At 42.1% G+C, this 20,875-nt stretch overlaps 1 protein-coding gene across 1 annotated transcript; it reads left to right on the top strand.

Annotated features, from left to right (window-relative positions):
• The first annotated feature begins 5,396 nt into the window (after window positions 1–5,396).
• Window positions 5,397–19,540, top strand: DUXB (double homeobox B). Its single transcript, XM_081274852.1, has 5 exons — window positions 5,397–5,421; window positions 14,557–14,700; window positions 17,208–17,313; window positions 17,900–18,054; window positions 18,909–19,540. Exons 2-5 carry the CDS (start codon window positions 14,578–14,580, stop codon window positions 19,440–19,442), a joined length of 918 nt encoding a protein of 305 aa, XP_081130978.1. The 5' UTR covers window positions 5,397–5,421; window positions 14,557–14,577; the 3' UTR covers window positions 19,443–19,540.
• Window positions 19,541–20,875: the final 1,335 nt, after the last annotated feature.

Raw genomic sequence — 20,875 nt, 5'->3', positions numbered from 1 at the left:
TTAGTGAGGCCCTAAGCAACTCAGCAAGACCCTGTCTCTAAATAAAATATATTTTTAAAAAATGGCTGGGGAGGCTGGGGATGTGGCTCAAGCAGTAACACGCTCGCCTGGCATGCGTGCAACCCGGGTTCGATCCTCAGCACCACATACAAACAAAGATGTTGTGTCAGCCGAAAAACTAAAAAATAAATATTAAAAAAAATGGCTGGGGATGTGGCTCAGCAATTAAGCACCCCTCGGTTCAACCCCTGGCACACACACAAAAAAAAATTATTATAAGAGTGACCAACCTCCCCCCAAAAAATGTTAACAATTACTAAATGTTAATATATGACCCTCTGGTGTAACACTGGAACGTGGGACTACTGTATTCATGTTATTAAATCTTAACTATCAAATTTTAAAATAATATTATGTCAAAAACCACTTGCGTTATCTTTTACAGAAATCTCTCCAAAAATTCACCCTATGAAACTGCACTTTGGATTGGAACTATCAGTTTGTTATTTCTATTAATAAAATCCTGCCATGTGGCCATTTTCTTAAACTCTATCAAACCTTCATAACTGGCACTATTTTTCACAGAAATCTCTCTGAACAAAATATGTGCCAGGAACAAGAAGCATTTTAAAGTGGTTTGGTGTTACTGGTTCATGTACATAGTGGTCACTAGGGGGCACTACTACACCGTGACTTCATCACATAAAAGGTGTGAGCTGGGAAACTGCTGACTGGGAGCCTGATACCACCAAGACTACAAAGGACATGGAAACCCACTGGCCCTTCACAGGAAACCAAATGAAGGGTCATCAACTGGGAAGAGGGGAGGAGAATGGGGAAGGCTAGATTTCTTCCTTGTCCCTTTTATAGAAATGCCCCTTTAAAAATACATCTGGTGGCTATGCATAGTGGCACACGGTGCCAGCAGCTCGGGAGGCTGAGACAGGAGGTTAGCAAGTTCAAACCCAGCCTCAGCAATTTATGGAGGTACTTAGATATATATTTGTATATATATATATATATATATCTCGGATGGGCTGGGGTTGTAACTCAGTGGTAGAGCACTTACCTGGCATGCATGACGCACTGGGTTTGACCCTCATCACCACATAAAAATGAATAAAATAAAGGTATTGTGATATTGGGTCCATATACAAATTTTTAAAAAAAATGTTTAAATGCATCTGATGGCCTAGCCCAGTGGTGCATACCTGTAATCCCACCAAAAGGGGAGAAGGCTAAGGCACGAGGATCCCAAGTTCAAAGCCAGTCTCAGCAATTTACCAAGGCCCTAAGCACTTAGCAAAACCCTGTCTCAAAAAGTTTTAAAAGGGCTGGGGTCATGGCTCAGTGGTAGAGCAAATGTGCCCAGCTAGACTGCGGCACATTTGCCTAGCAAGCATAAGGAACTGGGTTCAATTCCCAGCACCACATAAAAAATGAACAAACAAAATAAAGGTACTATGTCCACCTACAACTAAAATATTATTTTTAAAAAGGCGGGAGGCAGTTTTAAAAAATAAGAAAAGAAAAGAAAGAGGGAGAGAGGAAGTAAAAAGGAAAGAAACAAATTGAAATCTGCAGTGTTTATTTTTTTGGGGGGGTTAATGATTTTTTTAAAAATATTCTTTTAGTTGTTGATAGACCTTTATTTTATTTATTTAAAGGTGGTGCCAAGAATCGAACCCAGTGCCTCACACGTGTCATGCAAAGTGCACTACAGCTGAACCACAGCCCCAGCCCCAGCCCCCAAAACTATAGTCTTTATCAATAGAAATATTAAATCAAGATGGAGTTGCAGGGCTGGGATTGTGGCTCAGTGGTAGAGCGCTTGCCTAGCATAAGTGAGGCACTGGGTTCAATCCTCAGCACTGCATATAAACAAACAAAATAAAGTCCATTCACAACTAAAAGAATATTAAAAGATTTTTTTTTAAATGATGGAATTTCAGAGCTCTCTCCCCAGAGCTGGGCAAAGTGGCACATGCCTGTAACCCTGGCAGCTCAGGAGGTTGAAGCAGGAGGATCCAAAGTTCAAAGCCAGCCTCAGCAAATTAGTGACGCCCTATGTAATTTAGCAACACCCAGTCTCAAAATAAAATATAAAAAGAGCCGGGGATGCCAGGCACATTGTCACAGGCCTTTATCCCAGCAGCTCAGGAGGCTGAGGATCAAAAACAGGCACTAAGCAACTCAATGAGACCCTGTCTCTAAATAAAATACAAAATGGGCTGGGGATGTGGCTTGGTGGTAAGTGCCCCTGGGTTCAATACCCACTACCAAAAAAAAAAAAAATTACATATACATACACACACACACACACACACACACACACTCACACACACACAAGAAAGCAACAAAAAGTCTTTTTCAAATATAGAATAACTTGGGCTGGGGATATAGCTCAGTTGGTAGAGTGCTTGCCTTGCATTACCAAGGCCATGGGTTCAATCCCTAGCACCACAAAAAAAAAAAAAAAAAAAAAAAAAAAAAAAGTCAAATATAGAATAACGCAAATAATGCACTATCAACCACTGTGCAGTACAGGAAATGTAAAAAAAAAAAAAAAAAAAAAGAAAGAAAAAAAGTCCTAAGGAAAATTAAATCAGGTGGAAATAGGAAAGAACATTTTCAAAAATAAGTATGTGCTGTCTATGAGAAGATGACACTTTTGTTATTGTGGTGATGCTGGGGATTGAACCCAGGGCCTTAGCTAGGCAAGTGTGCTACCCTAAGCTATACCTCAGCCCCAAGAAAATGACTTTAAACATAGATTCAAATGTGTTAGAAGATTAAGGATGGAAAGAGACATCCCCTGTTAAAACTAATCAAAAGAAAGGTAGAATGGTATGAATAACAAAGTAGATTTCAAAGTCAAGAATATAATTAGGGCTGGGGTTGTGGCTCAGGGGTAGAGACCCTGGGTTCGATCCTCAGCACCACACAAAAATAAATGAATAAAATAAAGGTATTGTGTCCGACTACAACTAGAAAAGAAAAAAAAAATACAATCAGAGATGCGGGCTAGGGATATAGATCAGTCGAGAGAGCACTTGCCTCCAGTGCACAAGGACCTGGTTCAATCTCCCACACCTCACTCAAAAAAAGAATATACTCAGAGGTAAAGATGATCGTCAACAGGACACAATGATTCTAAATGTTGATGCAGCTAAACCAGAGCTTCAACTACATGAAGAAAAACTGAACTGCAGGGAAAAACACACAGATTCACAAAGATAACCAGAGATTTCAGTAATCCTCTCCATAACTGAGAAAACATTAGGTAAACAGAAAGAATTCAGAAGATAAGTGACCTTCCTGGCATTTGTAGAACATGGCACTCAATAACAACAAAATAAAGATTATTTTCAAGTTCACATGGAAATTTAACAAGATAGATCCTCCTGCTACAAAAATCAAGTCTCAATATATTTTAAAGGATTAAATTCCCACAAAGAATGTCCTCTGACAATGAAGGAATCAAATTAGAAATTGATAACTGAAAAATCCTTAGCAAGTCTGCCAGACTGATTTTAGGAACTAAATCTATAAAAGTTCTAGGGGAAATCAAGAGAAAATCTTGGTGACCTTGATTTGAGGTTGATAGAGATTTCTTAAATACAGCACAGAGGGCACAAAGTATCTTTTTTTTTTTTTTTTTTTTTTTTTTTTTAGAGAGACAGTGGTCTCACCAATTTGTGTAGGACCTCACTGAGTTATTGAGGCTGGCTTTGAAGTAGCGATCCTCCTGCCTCAGCCTCCTGAGCTACTAGGATTATAGGTGTGTATCACCATGTCCAACTAAAGTACCCTTTTAATTCAACTTTATTCATTTATATTTTGAATTGCAAGGAAGGGAGGGAGGGAGGAAGGGAGGGAGGAAGGGAGGGAGGGAGGGAGGAAGGGAGGGAGGGAGGGAGGGAGGGAGGGAGGAAGGGAGGGAGGGAGGGAGGGAGGGAGGAAGGAAGGAAGGAAGGTCTGTCTCCAGCCTGCTATGGTGGCTATAATCCGGGCAACTCAGGAGGCTGAGGCAGGAGGAGGCCAGCCTCAGCAGTTTAGGAAGGCTCTAAGCAATTTAGTGAGTGTGTCTCAAAATAAAAAAGATTAGGGATGTGACCCAGGGTAAAGCACCCCTGGGTTCAACCCCTGCTGAGGCAGGTCGGATCAAGAAGGCCAATTTTGAGTGAGCCCAGCAGTTGGAGACTGTCCCTGGAGGGATTGAAATGTTAATTCCTTTAGAGCCTTCCTCCACCCTGATCAAGAACCTGCCCCTACTCCAACCTGTTGCTAAGCTAACCTGCCCAGGAATTGCCCCTTCCTGCTGGGAGCTATAAAGTTGTTAATTAACGTGCCCTGGGCTGCACCATCCAGCCCTTCCCCCTTCAGTCCACCTGTTTCCCACCTTTTGGCCACCCCACGGGGCACTCCTGGGCCTAGTCACACAGGCAAGAGGGAGAAAGATAAGGGAAAGAAGGCAGGAGAACACAGGAAGCCTAGGACATATAAAAAGGGCAGAACACCTCGCTTCTTGGGATACCTGGACACCAGCTATGGCCCCTTCTCCCTCCTGGGACAAGTCTACGTTGCCCCTTTTTAAATAAACCCTGTTTTATATGCTTGTGTGGTGGTGGTGGGGGGTGTTTCTCTAATGTTTAAACGTCAACACGTGGGGAAGCAGGACTCTAACCGATGGTATCAGGAGGAGGGGGAGGGGAGGAGGAGGGGGAGGAGACACAAACGCATACCTGAGATACAAAAGGAAGAGGAAAAATGTAAAGTTTTCAATAAATTTAGCCTTATGTCCCTGATGTTGAAAATAAGGCATTGGGGCAGAAGCACCTTGGGGGCATCCTCTGGATGTTTAGATCCTTGAAGAAGATCCCAGGAGCAAGTGACAGCAGCCAGGGACTTTATTTTGATTTAACATGCTCATAAGATCAGGATCCCTGGGCCACACCCTAGGCCTCCACCTTGTCCCCTTAAGTCTTAAAGGGGCAACTCTAAAGAAGAGAAGGCTCTGGTCTCCCCCACTTGCAGAAATCCTGGAAGAAACTGCCTAGGAATCATCTCAGGCTTCCCAGGCTCAGCACATGCCGCCCAGGCTCCACTGGCCACGAGGGTGTTTGCACCCCCAGCGCCTGTCCACACAGCCTGAGCAGAGGCCAGCCCCTGCGAGTTGGCCCCGCCTCCCATTGAGCCTCCACTACAGAACCGGAATCACCACACGCTCTTTTCCTCTCTACTCCAATAACCGAGTTTCTCTATTCCAGTTTTATTGCTGTTAAGTGATTGTAAATGTCTAAAATGAAAAACGGGGCTGGATACTGGAAGGAAAGAACCAAGTGGAGGAAATGAAGAGAGGAGAGGCAGCTTCGCAGCAGCACAGGTCCGGGAGCCAGACTCCTCCACTTACCGCCTGGGGTAGGTGTGGGGCAGTGAGGGAGGGGGTTGTGGCTGGGAAATTACCAGGGAGTTGTCAGGAAAGGGCCTTTGTGTCACCTTCAGGGGTTTTCAGGATTGTAGTCCCAGATCACAGTTTCCTTTCTTTTGAGAATGGAGTGTTTGGGGATTTCTCTGCATGATAATGGAGTTGGATGGGGTTTACTTCAGGCTGAGTCACAGTGAGCTGAGGTGGTTCTGGTTCTCATAAGAGGATACATTTCAAAATGGCGCTGCCTGTGTCAAGTTCTTCCTAACAGGCATGAAGCTTAGTGGTGCCATGCTTGCCTAGCATGCATGAGGCCCTGGCTTGGATTTCCCCCGCACCAAAATAAATATATGAAATGAAACGAAAAACAGATAGGATTATATACCCTAATGCTCTGTGCCTATAGATTGTTTATAATCTTAGTTCTACAGGTTATTTCAATGGGTCATGTTAGCAGATTGCTTTCATTTTATCCTGTAAGTAGCAAAATTAGTTTCATGTTGTTTTTTTTAACAAATCTTTTAAAATAATCCAGGAAACAAGCACGGTGGTACACATCCAGCGACTCAGGAGGCTGAGGAAGGAGGATCAAAAATTCTAGGATAAGCTGGTGTGGTGGGACACACTGTAATCCCAGCGGCTCTGGAGGCTGAGACTGGAGGATCGCGGGTTCAAAGCCAACCTCAGCAACAGCGAGACGCTAAGCAACTCAGTGAGACCCTGTCTCTAAATTAAAAAATACAAAAAACAGGGCTGGGGGAATGGCTCAGTGGTTGAGTGTCCCTGAATTCAATCCCCAGTACGCCCCCGCCAAAAAAATTTCAAAATAAATTTCTAGTGTAAACTGGGCATGGTAGCACCCTGACAACAAAGAATAAAACTGGGGATGTGGCTCAGTGGCAGAGACCCCTGGGTTCAATTCCCAGTACCAAGAAATAAATTAATTAATTAAAATAACCCAGGACAATACCACTATTTTGTTTGGAATTTAATTTTGATTGTCTTTCCTCTGTTTGTAACAGGGGTCCACTTAATGCTTTTAATATAACCTTTGCTGCTCTGCCATTTATAGCTTGCTTATTTATTTATTTATTTACCTATTTATTTACTGGTACCAGAGATTGAACCCACTTAGCTACATCTCCAGCCCTTTTTATTTATTTTATTTTATTTTTTTAAATTTTGAGACAGGGTTTCACTAAGTAGCTGAGAGTCTCAGTAAGATGCTGAAGCTGGCTCCTGCCTCAACCTCCTCTGCCACTGGGATCCTCCTGCCTCAGTGTCCCGAGCCCCTGGGATTATAGGCCTGCACCACGTTGCCCAACCTCATTTTAAAACTGACTTCTTTTTAACCTTCTTGTCCCTCTCCCCCTCCCTACCTGAGGTGAGCAGGAAGAGATAAGGCTAGGCAGACAGGGAAATGGGCCCCAGGGCAACTTCCTGTGCGGCACAGCAAAAACAGCAGCTGCAAGATTTTGATGAGAAACTTGCAAAAAGTTATTTTAAATCAGGACATGCATGACCTGGAGTCCATAGGAAATTGGGACATGTGTAACCTGGAGGCCACGGCCTCTCCAAAGAGGGAAAATGCTTGATCAAAAATTTTTTTGTTGTTGTTCTGGGGATTGTACTGGGGAACTTAGGGGCACTCAACCACTGAGCCACATCCCCAGCCCTATTTTGTATTTTATTTAGAGACAGGGTCTCACTGAGTTGCTTAGCGCCTCGCCATTGCTGAGGCTAGCTTTGAACTCAGGATCCTCCTGACTCAGCCTCCCCAGCCACGGGATTACAGGCATGCGCCATCACACCAGCTTGATTAATATTTTCACTGGACTAAAGGCTGCATGAATGCCTCAGGGACACTGAGTGCCTTACCCAAGATTGAGCCAGGAGCTGACATCCTTAAATCTACCGATTCACATAAACCCTAGACTATAGACATCCACTGTCAACTCTCTCAGTTCCCCTCCCAGTTTCAGGAGCTTTGCTTTGCTTTAACAAATGCTTATACTTGGCTTTCACCCACTAGCATCCATGAAACATCTTTGAATTAGTGATTCAAAGACCCACACAATTCCACGCTCAAGGTTATTGAGGGAAGCAAGAGTAACTTCTTCCTGTCCTTGGCCAAGTTATCTGCTCCTAGGCTCACTGACCACAGGAATAATGGAATTCCAGGCTTCAGGGCTGGCACCAGCAGGTCTAGGAGAGACTATCTTTCAAGGCCATGAATAAATTGACTCCTGAGGCTTTGTATCATTTTGTTTTTTTAATTAATTTTGTAACTAGGGATTGAACCCATGGGTACTTAACCACTGAGACCCAGCCCCAGCCCTTTTTATTTGTCTTAGGACAGTTCCACTAAGTTGCTCAGGGCCTTGCAAAATTGCTGAGGCTGGCTTTGAACCCTCAATCCTCCTGCGTCAGCCTCCCAAATTGCTAGGATTACAGGTGTGCACCATGCACCCAGCTTATCCTAGAATTTTTTGATTCTCCTTCCTCAGCCTCCTTTTGATTGACTCAAAAGTGAAGCAAATATTTTAGAGGTGACAGAACTATTCTACATCTTGGTTTTGGTGGTAAGAGATGGAAATGTTAACTAACCTGATTTAATTCTTAGGCATTACAAACATGTATCAAGTTTTCACACTGTACCTCATCATTATGTAAAATTAAAATAATAATATGTAAAAAGCAATGCTTTGTAGGAAACCACAAAGGTGGATAAGACATTTTGCAAGTCCCAGACGGAAGTTTGAGCAGAAGCACTGCACACAGGAAGTAGAGCCCATACCAGAGAATCTACTTCAATAAGAACAAAACTCCTCCGAGGTGGGAATGTCCCTGTCACCAGGTTATGTGCTGTACTGCAGACTCTCTGCTGCTCTATATTTGGCACTCACAGGGGTTGGCCAGTGGCAATATTAACCACATCACACCAGGGTCCACCGGTGCCCTCTTTACCATTAGAACTAGAGTTATTGGTGTGTTGAAGTCACTAATTATATAAGTACATAACGTGCACATTTTACAGTATATTAATAGTAAATTATGTATCTGTATATATGATATGTAAACATGTAAGATTCTGTTTCCTAGACCACCTTCAATACCCTGTCTATATCAGTCAGGGTCCACTTACAGAAATAGAATCAGTAGTGTTAAAAAGTCAAGTCCCAGGCCTGGGGTTGTGGCTCAGTGGCAAAGTGCTTGCCACACACATGTGAGGCACTGGGTTCAATCCTCAGCACCACATAAAAATAAACAAATGAAATAAAAACATGCTGTCCATCTACAACTACCAAAAAAAAAAAAAAAAAAAGTCCCATTGGGCTCTGTAGATCACACCTGTAATCCCAGCAACTGGGGAGGCTGAGGCAAGAGGATGGCAAGTTCAAAGCCAGCCTCAGCAACTTAGTGAAGCCCTAAGCAATTTAGCAAGATCCTGTCTCAGAAAAGGGCTTGGGGATGTGGCTCAGAGGTTAAGTGCCCCTGGGTTCAATTCCTAGTACCAAAATAAAGCCAAGTACCCTAGTGAACTAGTGAGATATATATATATATATATATATATATATATATATATATATATATATATATATATATATATAGTGTTTACTTATTGTTTTATTTTTTGTTAATAAGGATTGAACCCAGGGGTAGTCTATCACTGAGCCATATCCCCAGTATTTTTTTTTGAAACAAGGTCTTGTTTCAGATTGCCCAGGTTGGTCTCAAACTTGGTGATCCTCCTTCCTCAGCCTCCTTGTAGCTGGGATTACAGGTGTGCACCACCATACCTACTGATGCATGTGTTTTGTGTTATTTATATATATATATATAGTGTGTGTGTATATATATATATACACACACACACACTACATTTATTATGTGTGTCCCAGTCCACTCAGTCTGCTATAACAAAATATTATAGACTGAGTGACTTAAAACATAAATTCATTTCTCACAGTTCTGTAGGCTGGGAAGTCCAGGCAGATTCAGTGCACAGTAAGGACTCACTTCATAGAAAACCAGCTTCTCAGTAACCTTTGTAACAACACTAGGCAGATGGCAGAGAGGGGGTCTCTCCCTCTCCCCCTCCCCTTCCCTCTCCCCCTCCCCTTCCCTCTCCCCCGTCCCTTCCCTCTACCCTGTGCTCCTTCTTGTCCCAGTCTCGCTCTGGCTGGCTCCCCAGTTGCTGGCATCTATCACTAGGGCCCTACTCACATTCCTGAGAACACCACCTGCTAATCTAATCAACTCTCAAAAGCTGCATCTTCTAACACCTGCGCCTGCCTGAGTAAGGTCTTTAACACAGGAATTGAAGCTGCATGTGTTCATCCTGTAGCAGCACCTAGGAGTCCTCAATCCTGTGGGGCTGGTGGACCATGAACCCGGCAGGGAAGCTGCCCTGCACAGGTGGGATTCTGTTTTCCTTCCGGGAACCTGGCTTTGTGTTTCAGTGATTGAATCAAGCCCACTTAGATTATCCAGGATGATCTCATTTGCTGAAAACCAGCTGATTATGTAATCAAATCATGTCTACAAAAGGCCTCCTCAGCAACACCTGTGAGTGTTTTATTGAGTAACTGGGAAATACAGACTAAGTTAACACATAAACAAGTTAAGTTGACACATAAACACTGCCATTCCAATGGTGAAAGGAATGAGTTTCAGGAGGCCCTGGGAAAGCAAAAAAACACAAAGTGAGGTAAAGATATCCATATAATATAGTAATTAATATAGTCACAATTAGGAGCAAGAGTATTTAAAGATAACAGAGAACAAAATGGTGTCTGTGTGTGTGTGAGTGTATATGCACAGACTCAAGAGTCCTAACTGGAAAGATATTTTTAAAAATGTAAGATTATCTAGTAGAATCTACTTCCGCTTAATATAAGTCCGTGGCGCACACAGTAATGGAGGCAGGAGAAGCAAGCTCTTACCTATTCAGTATTCCTGGTGTGGCTCATTTTCGGGGCAGAAAATGACAGAGGGCTGAAGAAAGGGTCTGGGTTATATAGTCTTCATTTAGGGTGGCACAGGAGGGTAGTTCCTAGGATTCACTGGATCCATTAGAGTGGGACAGGAATATGAATAGGGAATTTCCCGGGACTTATGATATTGGGGTCAGCTGACCCATTAGGGTGGGGGGTCAGGTACCAGTCAGGTTCCTTTTGTGTTCCTTCACTCCGCTGAGGCCTGGGATTTTAAATGACAAAATCTTCAGTTTGACTCCGTACCAGGTGGAAGTGGAAGAGCTATAGAAAAGGAAAAGGTCCATATCCTTCAGTTTCTTTCCAAAGGTGTTAAACACTTAAGAAAGGGTTAAATATAAAGGTATTTAAGAAAGGGCTGGTCTTCCTAGGCTTTGATATCTCCAGTATTGGGAAGGGGCTCAATTGCCCACTCATCCCTTCCCAAAATGGATGTGAACATCACTTCAAGTGGTAAGTTTCCATTGACAAACTTTTTTTAGTTGTTGGTAGATCTTTATTTTGTTTATTTATATGAGGTGCTAAGAATCGAACCAAGTGCCTCACACATGCCAGGCCAAGTGTGCTACCGCTGAGCCACAGCCCCTATTTATTTTATTTTTGTTGATATTGTTTGCAGTACTGGGGGATGAACCCCGGACCTCACTCATGCTAAGCAAGTGATCTACTACTGAACTGTATCTCCAACCCTTTTTGTGTTGTTTTATCTTGAGACAGTGGTTCACTAAATTGCTGAGGCTGGCCTCAAAATTTGCCATCCACCTGTCTCAGCCTCCCAGGTAGCTGGGATTATAAACGTGCACCACCACACCGGACTTCCATCAGCTTTTTGCTCTCTTCTTTGACAATGACAGATGCCACATTTATTTTTCAGAGATTGTAGAAATTTAAAGTATAACCACAGTTAGAGGGACGAGATTGTTGGAGAAGGTGCTGCCTTTCAGCAACATATTGTGTCAGGGGATTGATGAGTGTTTTAAGGTTGAAATTTGAATTTCAAATGTAGGATGAGAGCCATGAAATCTGTACATGGGTCATCTGCTTAAAGTCTGAAAGTTGATACTGTAAGGGAAGGTTCAAAATGCATGAACCACCTAATATATACTATTTAATGATATTGCAAAGATAGGGATTTAGGATAAAGGGAGAGAAGCACTGAGTCCTAAAGGAAACGCCCACAGCTATTGAGATGCAGAAAGCACAGTTGGAAATCTGGGTTGACAAACCCTAGTAAAAGGAGGGGATGTATAAGCGGAAGGCAAACCTGCATGAAACCCTATAGCTCCACCCTGCCTCCACCCCTTTGTCCAGCTCCCTAGCCTGGCACTTTAGATTAACAGGCCACTCCAGCAGGTTGCTGTCTCTCGGAGGTGTCCTGCATTCTCTAAGTGTACGTCCCTAGCTGTACCCCAAAGAAGTCTCTCTTTTGAGATTGCCTCTGTTCTCCCTTGACCAAGTCTCTGGGAATTCCTTGGACCTTTTCCCAGACATCTCTTCTCCCGCAACCTCTCTGGGTGGCCTGTCCGGGGCTCTTCTGAGGCATCCACTTTGGTGAGTCTTGGTAAATATTCTGTCTTGAATGTGATTTATTCTGTTAGCCTCCCCCCTGTACTTATAATCTCTCTCCTTCATTTTCAAAAACCAGAGAGTATCCCCAGTCTGTAGATTCCCGTGGCAATAAGGTGAACTCTGAAACCCAGATGAGCTTCGAGATTTTTTTTTCTCTTCTCACATTTCACAGTGGGATTGCATAGATTTCTCAGCCTTAACTTGGTGATATTTTTTTTTTCCTTCTTCCTTTCCTGGGCTTAATGCTCTTTTCTCCCTTAGAATATGTGTGCATTATTATAAAAGCTCCAAAGATAGGAGTCACCCTTAGGCCAACATATCCTGTTCCGGGTCAGAGGGAACTGAAACTGCTCATCTGGAAGATGCATATGAGGGTTGGTTGAGCGCCCCCTCATTTTGCTGACAGTGGGTTCACCTGAGACCCATTGTTGGAGGGACCCGGTCTTGAAATGACTCTCATTTAAACACCATGTTCAGACTCCTTACTCTAACTTCTGCCATAAATCTCTCAACCCTAAGTCTCTGCTAGAACTTAAGTTTTGAGGAAGACCCCTGGCCCTGTCGTTCCTAAACTCTGTACAGTGTCTTGTTCCCTGTTCCAGCTAAAACCACTCTGTTCTGTGCAGCTACTGTCAGCTGGGAAGTATTCTCAGACCTTTGCTTTAACTAAATCATGATGATTCTTATGTTTGTTTTCACATTCTCTGTACTTAGTGTCTGGGTAGAGAAATTTTCCAATCTTGACCTGTCCTTTACTAGATATCTCCCTGTAAGAAAATGTCCTCTCTGTCCTTTTATTTTAGTCTAGATAAACACCCAAAGAATGAAGGCTCCACCCACCTTCAAGGGCAGAAAAGGCAACAGTTGCTTTACATAGATACATCTTGTTTTATCAGATCTCACCAGAAAGCATAAGATAGCCAGGAGGCCTCTGTACTCCTTGGTCATGAGATAAAACACCAGCTATAAACAAATCTCTTTCTATTAAAACTTACCTGACTTTTTTTTTTTTTTTTAACTGTGAGTTGATCCTAGGGATGCTTTACCACCACTGAGCTACATCCTCAGCTTTTTATTTTTTACTTTGAGACAGAGTCTCACTAGGTTGCCAAGGCTGACCTCAAATTTGCAATCCTCCTTCCTCAGCCTCCTGAGTTGCTGGGATTACAGGTGTATGCCACCACACCCTGATTTTTTCTTATCCCAAAGTGCCTCAAAATTCTCTGCAATCTGGCTGGGTTTGTGGCTCAGTGGTAGCACGCTTGCCTAGCATGTGTGAGGCACTGGATTTGATACTCAGCACCGCATAACAAATAAACAAATAAAATAAAGGTATTGTGTTCATTAAAAAAAAAAAAATCTCTGCAAGATTTTTATGCCCTTGCTATTTAAAATAATAATAACAACAAAAATTGAAAGTTCTTCAGTGCACCTGGACTACTTGAGAGCTTAAGGATGTTCTTTTTAGGATTTTCTTATTTATTTTCTTGAGGCCTAAGGGGGCTATCAAGCACCCTGAAAACTATACAATTGGGACAAGGACATTTATTACATTGCCACTAATTTGTAGATAATTTGGGACAGACCAGAAGGTCTGATCTTCATGGAGACCCATGGAGAATACCCCAATGGATTTAAAAAGTCCAATATTGGTTGGGACTTAAAGGGTTCCCCCAGGCCTATGTGCTTTTGTTTGAAGATTGTAGATAGGCCAGGTGTGGTAGCACACACCTGTAATCCCAGCTGCCCAGGAAGAGGTTGAGGAAGGAGGATCAAAAGTTCAAAGCCAGCCTCAGCAATTTAGCGAGGTCCTAAGAGACTCAGTGAGACCCTGTCTCTAAATTAAATATTTAAAAAGTGCTGGGGGGGCTGGGGATGTGGCTCAAGCGGTAGCGCGCTCGCCTGGCATGCGTGCGGCCCAGGTTCGAGCCTCAGCACCACATACCAACAAAGATGTTGTGTCCTCCGAGAACTAAAAAATAAATATTAAAAATTCTCTCTCTCTCTCTCTCTCTCTCTCTCTCTCTCTCTCTCTCTCTCTCTCTCTCTCTCCCCCCCCCACCCTCTCTCTTTAAAAAAATAAAATAAAACATGGAGACATTTAAAAAAAAATAAAAAGTGCTGGGGTATGACTCAGTGGCAAAACACCCCCAGGTTCGATCCTTGGTACGATTTAAAAAAATAAAAATATTGTGGGTAATTTAGTGTATATTCCTGAGATCTCATCCCTTGAGTGCATACTAAATAATTAGAATTATTTTAAAGCAGAGGACTTTTTTGGGAAAAAAAAAAAAAAAGGTGGGGGAAGGGAATTTTTTTTTTTTTTCTATACCATGGCTTTGTCCTAGTAAAAAATAGAGAATGGAGACTTGTTCTGTAAATGGGAAAAAATGGAGCAATCTGGCTGTCTAGGTTTTCCATCTCTGCTCTTTAAAAAAAAAAAAAAAAAAAAACTTAATTATTTAAGGTTGTTATCTTTGGCAATAATTCTAGGACTAACTTTTTTTTTTATCCTTTTTACTCTTCTCTCCCTTCTCACCTCATCTGGTACACTGAAAAAAGGATACCTGGTGGCAAGAGAGGATGGTCTACAACCAGAGCCAAAGGAAAGCCCTGCAGGCGTGTTTTGAACAAAACCCTCACCCTAATAAAGCTACCAGGGAACATCTGGCCAAGGAAATTGATATTCCAGAATCTAAAATTCGGGTAGGCATTAGGTTTCTATTGTCAGAGACAAAGTAAAAAGAGAAAAGCAAGTCTCAGCCCTTAAAGGTAATTCACTTGTGTCAGGTACTTGGCTAAAAAGGTTTCTCCTATTATACAGTACCAGTTTATATCTTTCACCAATAATAGAAATATCATTGGTGTGTGTTCAGGGATAGAGGAGGAAGAATATACATGCTCAAGTTCTCCTCAGTAAATCATATTTTTATACAATTGAATCATTTTGAAATTTAAAGAGTATAGGAAATTGGAATATTAGAATACCTATTACAGGAAAATTACTAATGAATAATCACAAAGGAACTGTGCCAATCCCCAATTCTCAAGCTAGCTTTTTCTTTTTAATTTAATGTCTCAGATGTCATTCATACATAGTGTCTAAAGTCTCATATTGAATCACTTTTAATATAATTACTGATGTAAAAATGAAACTAAGGGGTTGGGGCTGGGGATGTGGCTCAAGCGGTAGCACGCTCGCCTAGCATGCGTGCAGCCTGGGTTCGATCCTCAGCACCACATACAAACAAAGATGTTGTTTCCGCCAAAAACTAAAAAATAAATATTAAAATTCTCTCTCTAAAAAAAAAAGAAAGAAACTAAGGGGTTGGAGTTGTGGCTCAGCAGTAGAGCACTCGCCTAATACGTGCGAGGCCCTGGGTTCGATCCTCAGCACCATCTAAAAATGAATAAATAAAATAAAGGTAATGTGTCCAACTACAACTAAAAAATAAAAATATTTTTTAAAAAATGAAACTAAGTTATAGTCTTTCAGTTATCAAAAAGATACCTAAAAAGAATGTCACTATACCAGGTAGAAACAGTATGTAAAATCAATATGAAGGTCAGGTAAAAATGTTTTTAGAGGAAAATAATGAATTCTGAGTTTTGTTTTTAATCAAATGCATAGTCTAAAAGAAGCCACTGGCTATAGGGCCTTGGTGTAAGAGGATCCAGGGAAGCAGATATTTTACCTATTTCTTCAAATATTGGAACTGGGTGTGGGAGACAGTTTATTCAAAGCTGAGTAACAAAAGTATATCCTATGGTAATATCTGGTAGTTGGTTTTGAAAGGTGCTGGGCCTATTTAAACTGATAGCAAGCATGGCAAATCCAGGAAACAGTATGGGATGAGGTTGGTCTGTCATGGTGTTTGCTAATCTATTCATTAGTTTCCAGTTTCCGCCTGTGCTTCAGATTTCTTTTCTGAAAATATTTTGATGAATTAAAGAGATATAACCTTTGGCACAATGCGTAGGATGTGAGTTGTTCATCAAGTACTGGTTGTCGTTAATACCCTAAGTCTTCTCAATAAAAATTATAGAAATTAAACACTCAAAAGTAATTAGAAAGTATGCTTCAATTCTGATTCCGGTCATGAGGAAACATGCAAAGAATTCAACTGGTTGTGTTAGTGACAATAGTGACAAAGCAAGGTGTCCAAGTCCCTAGAATTTTTGTCTAGCGTTGACTCTTAGATGAAATAAGAATAAATATGGATGAATGTTAGCCCAGCTCTGTAGTGTGGCTAATACTGCTACCCCATCTAAAGAAATTCCTTTCTATGATCCATATGTAAGTATTGTATAAAATGACATTTCTTATGATGCAATCGTGGGGCCAAGAAAAAAAGACATTCAGACGTTGAAGTCCTGCTTGGAAAGAAAGAGGCAAAAAGCCAGAGAAATTCTTTGAGAGAACCAACAGGGTCTCTTAAATCAGGGAAATTTATTTTGGATAACATGAGGCTGACCACACGCATTGTATGCCATGCAGTCTCTCTCTCTGTGGTTCCTCAATTGTTTTCTAGCAGTAGCATCTTCTCTAGGATAAAGCATTGTCTTTCTCTTTAGGGTATAATTCCAAAGGCAAACAGTCAAATTAGTTTGGTTTAATTGAATTGAGACTTAGAATGCCACAGACTGAGATACATGGCTTTTGTTATGGAAATCACTTTCAGCTAGAGACCAAGCACCACTCTGAGAGTTGGAGAACTCAGGTTTATTTACCTCGAATTCCCAGATGAGCTAGTGCTCTGAAGTTCTGGGCCCCAAGTTGAGGTTATGTGGAGATTTTATAGGAAATTTGACATCATTTCTTAACTATGACAACATTGGTGAGTTTGAAATCTTGGCCTACGTGACCAAAGACCATGTATAGGGAATTTACGATGAGTAGTTCACAGGCGTAGAACAAAGACAGTAAAACACCTGCAAGTGTTATCCCACAGTGCCCTTCCCACAGCAGAGTAACTCAAGATAACTTGAGTTTACCTCCCTAAGAGCTCTAGTTCTAAGGACTGAGCCTACAAGGTTATAGTTTAGACCGCAGTTAATTGGCCTAGCAGTTAAATGAGGTAGCTACATTTCTAAGAGTTCAGAAAGTTACAAAGTATAAGAGAATTAACTCTTTCCCCAGGCATTGGTTCTTCATATAATGTTCTGATCAGGTCTGGTATCTCCATCACACCCTCACATCTTTTTTCACTTAGACTTGGTTTAGAAACCGAAGAAGCAGACAGAGAAAATTGGAGTCTGCATGCTCCTTAGGAAAAGACCCAATCCAGGGACATAACCAGCCTCAGTTACAGATGCAAGGTAAGAACCCACCGGTCTATATTTGGGTTCCATATTCCTCGTTGGGCACACAGTGGCACACGCCTGTAATCCCAGTGATTCAGGAGGCTGAGGCAGGAGGATCACAGTTTGAAAGCCAACCTCAGCAACTTAGTGAAGCTTTAAGCAGTTTATTGAGACCCTGTCTCAAAAAACCAAAAAGGGCTGGAGATGTGGCTCAGTCTTAGAACACCCCTGGGTTCAATCCTGGTACCAAAAAACAAACACAAACTAGTATAGTTCCTCAATCTCACTGAGTAGAAATGACTGCATGTTGTGCCCAAATTCTACATAAAGATTGCTTAGCCTAGGAACTAGTTACAATTTGTTATGGACACTCAAGGGTCAAATATATAACCTTGTCCCATAGCTGGCCAGGACAGGGAGTTTCTCAACAAACAAGGTTTTGGATCTTTTGGGTTGACTGCTGCTCAGCAGCACAGTGACCTCTTCTTTTGCCACCCTGGAGGTGGCAAAATTCAGAGAGTAAATTTCAGCAGCATTATCTTCTGGCTTGAATGTGAGAGCTGACCTAAAACACCCCCTTCCTTCCTGTGTTCTCCTTTAGAATGGTTAACAAAAGAAGCCAAGCAAGACCACATACCCCTCGCAAGAACTCCAAGAAGGATCCAGGTTCAAGCCTTTGAGAGGAACCAAGTCCCTGATGTTGCTACCAGGGAAAAACTGGCTAAACCAACAGACATTCAGGAATTGTGCATTCAGGTGAGTTGTTTGTGGACCCATTATGTTCTCCCTGAAAGTGATATGGCCCCTGCAGGTGTGACTGGAACTTTGGGCTATCTTGAGTTGTCACAGTCATGGGGACAAAGGTATGGAATGGTAAGCACTCAGCACTGTAAGTCACATTCCTGCAAAGGAAGAATTTGCAAACCCATTTAAGAGGTACCCGTTTCAATTAGAAGCAGGAAAAATGGGAAATGTGAAAATTAATACCTGTTTTAAGAAGACTCTGTTAGATTTCCTATAAAAACTCAGCAGCATGGTCATTTTAGACTAGATTATTCTTCCTTCTAAGGTGCTGTTCTGTTCATGGTAGGTCATTTCTCTGCATTCCTGTGTTTACCAAGTAGATACCAGTGCAGTCTATCTATAACCATTTCCCTATCCCCATTTGTGACAGCCAGAAAAATTTGCAGACATAGTCAAATGTCCTTCCATTGAGAGGCAAAACTATCTACTTATTCTACCTAAGTGATATGGGCACTTATTTATTGTATGTATGTTAAATTCTCATGACTTAGGAAGTACATTTATAAGCTTGTGGCCCAGAAACTCTCAAAAACACTTGTGTTTACTAGCCTTGATCAGATGTATTCTGTGATCAAGGGCTGGAGGATATAGCTCAGTTGGGAGAGTGCTTGCCTCGCATGCACAAGGCCCTGGGTTCAATCCCCAGCACCACACACACACACATACACACACAAAAGTTAGATGTATCCTGTGATCAGGCCTATGTTAATAGTCTCTTTCTTTACAGAGTATAAGAAGCAGAGCTAGAATTACTTGTGTTTTATGATGTTCACATCTCCCTTTTCCTCACTTAAATATGGTTTCAGGACCAAAGATATCTGGACCCTGACTGGAGCAGAAAGGAGCCCAAAAATTTCTTGGTAGATGACACAAATGGGAGACCAGATCTGACTAATCAACTGCAGGAAACAGATCTGTTTATACACCCAGATGGGAGTTATTATCTGACTTCTTCTGATTCCTTCCCTGACAACCAAACAATTTCACCTACTCCTCTTCTGTCCTCTGGGATCATACAGCCCACCCAGGCTGTGCAGAGAGGAGAGAACTCTGACCTGCCTCTCACTTTTATGGATCACCTGCCAGAACTGCTGACTCCAAGAGGGGACATCTCGGATACTCGGGTTCCTTTCTGGATCCAATTCCAAAAAGAATACCAAAATCACAAAGAACAAACTGGCATAGGAGTCATACCATTGAAGGACCATTCTGAACCTAATCCTGAGAACAAGAAACCACAGGGTCTGGGTCCCATTGACATATCTTATGTCATGCAGTGGTGGGACCAGGGCCGCCAAGCTCTGATTGAGGAATGGGAACCACTTGAAGAGATACAGTGAGACAGATGTGTGGCCAACTGCAAGGTCAGCTGGAGAGTCCTCTCATCTGCTCTACCAACTGCACCAGCAATATGTAGAAACCTCGAGTCTTTAGATGAACTCCTGTCATCAATAGAATCTCAGTAAACTATTTTCTTTTCCTCTTTTTTTTTTTTTTTTTTTTTTTTTTTGGTACCAGGGATTGAACCCAGGGACACTTGACCACTAAGCCACATTCCCAGCTTTTTAAAAAATATATTATTTATTTAGAGACTGGGTCTTACTAAGTTGCTTAGGGTTTTGGCTTTGAACTTGCGATCCTCCTGCCTCCGCCTCCCAAATCACTGGGATGACAGGCGTGCACCACTAATTCTGATCTACAGAGAGGGGACCCTTTCAGACCCCACCAACCTCTCATTGGAGAAGATTGTCAGGTTCTGCTTCATATGCTGCAAGGCTAACCATGGCCTTAGCTCCAGGAGGAAGATGTCAATCTTGTGTAACTGGTCCAGGCAGGCCTCCTTCGTTTTGATTCAGAATTGATACAATTTATTACTTATTTGGTAGTGGGAAGGAGGGTTACCACTGAGCCTTGTCCCTAGCCCCTTTTTTATTTGTTATTTTGAGACAGGTCTCACTAAGTTGCCAAGGTTGGCCTTGAACTTGTTTCCTCCTCCCTCAGTCTCCCGAGTCTTTGGAATTACAGGTGTGCACCCTGCATCTGAACAGGATCAGTACAATTAATAGACAATGAATAGTGAGGACATCCTATCTTGAAGCAAGACGAGTGCCAGGGGTAAGATAAGATGACTGGGAACCCAAATGGATGTCTGTATGGGCAGTGGTATCTTCTTAACTCATGGTGCCCAAAGCTCTATATCTGTATTGCCTTGGAAACACCAAGGGCAGCAGACACATCTGCTGAATCCTTCTGAAAAAAGCATCTTCCTGTTTGAGAAATCCACAAGTTCTAATGGAGGCGAAGCAAAGATAACAGGCCAAGAATAGATACTGTCAGCATTCATTTATTCCCTTCTGGCATGGCACTGAGATAAATTTGAAATAAGTATTATAGAAAGTGAGGGAATACTATATTTCTTCATGCTGTATGTTTATAAAAGTGAGTTTGGGTTTTTTTGTTGTTGTTGTTGAGCCTAGTGGTGGTGTCCCTGTAATCCCATCTACTCAGGAAGCTGAGGTGAGAGGATTGCAAGTTCCTGGCTCCTTCAAGCCAGCCTGGGCAACCTAGCAGGACCCCATCTTAAAATGAAGGGGAAAAGCCAAGCACAGTAATTCATGCCTGTAATCCCAGTGGGTTGGGAGGCTGAGGCAGGAGGATCGTGAGTTCAAAGCCAGCCTCAGCAACTTATTGAGACCCTGTCTCAAAAAATAAAATAAAATAAAAAGGGCTGGGGATATGGCTCAGTGGTTAAGTGCTCCTGGGTTCAATCCAT

The sequence above is a fragment of the Spermophilus citellus genome (genome assembly GCF_964194105.1).
Source record: "Spermophilus citellus genome assembly, chromosome: 18".
In the NCBI taxonomy this organism is placed as follows: Eukaryota; Metazoa; Chordata; class Mammalia; order Rodentia; family Sciuridae; genus Spermophilus; species Spermophilus citellus.
This window is presented reverse-complemented; position numbering and strand designations above follow the sequence as displayed.

Coding starts and splice junctions, on each gene's coding strand:
- DUXB (XM_081274852.1), top strand. CDS start 14,578: ATGGTCTACAACCAGAGCCAAAGGAAAGCCCTGCAGGCGTGTTTTGAA. Junction 17,314..17,899: donor GCCTCAGTTACAGATGCAAG/GTAAGAACCCAC, acceptor GTTCTCCTTTAG/AATGGTTAACAAAAGAAGCC. Junction 18,055..18,908: donor TTCAGGAATTGTGCATTCAG/GTGAGTTGTTTG, acceptor ATATGGTTTCAG/GACCAAAGATATCTGGACCC.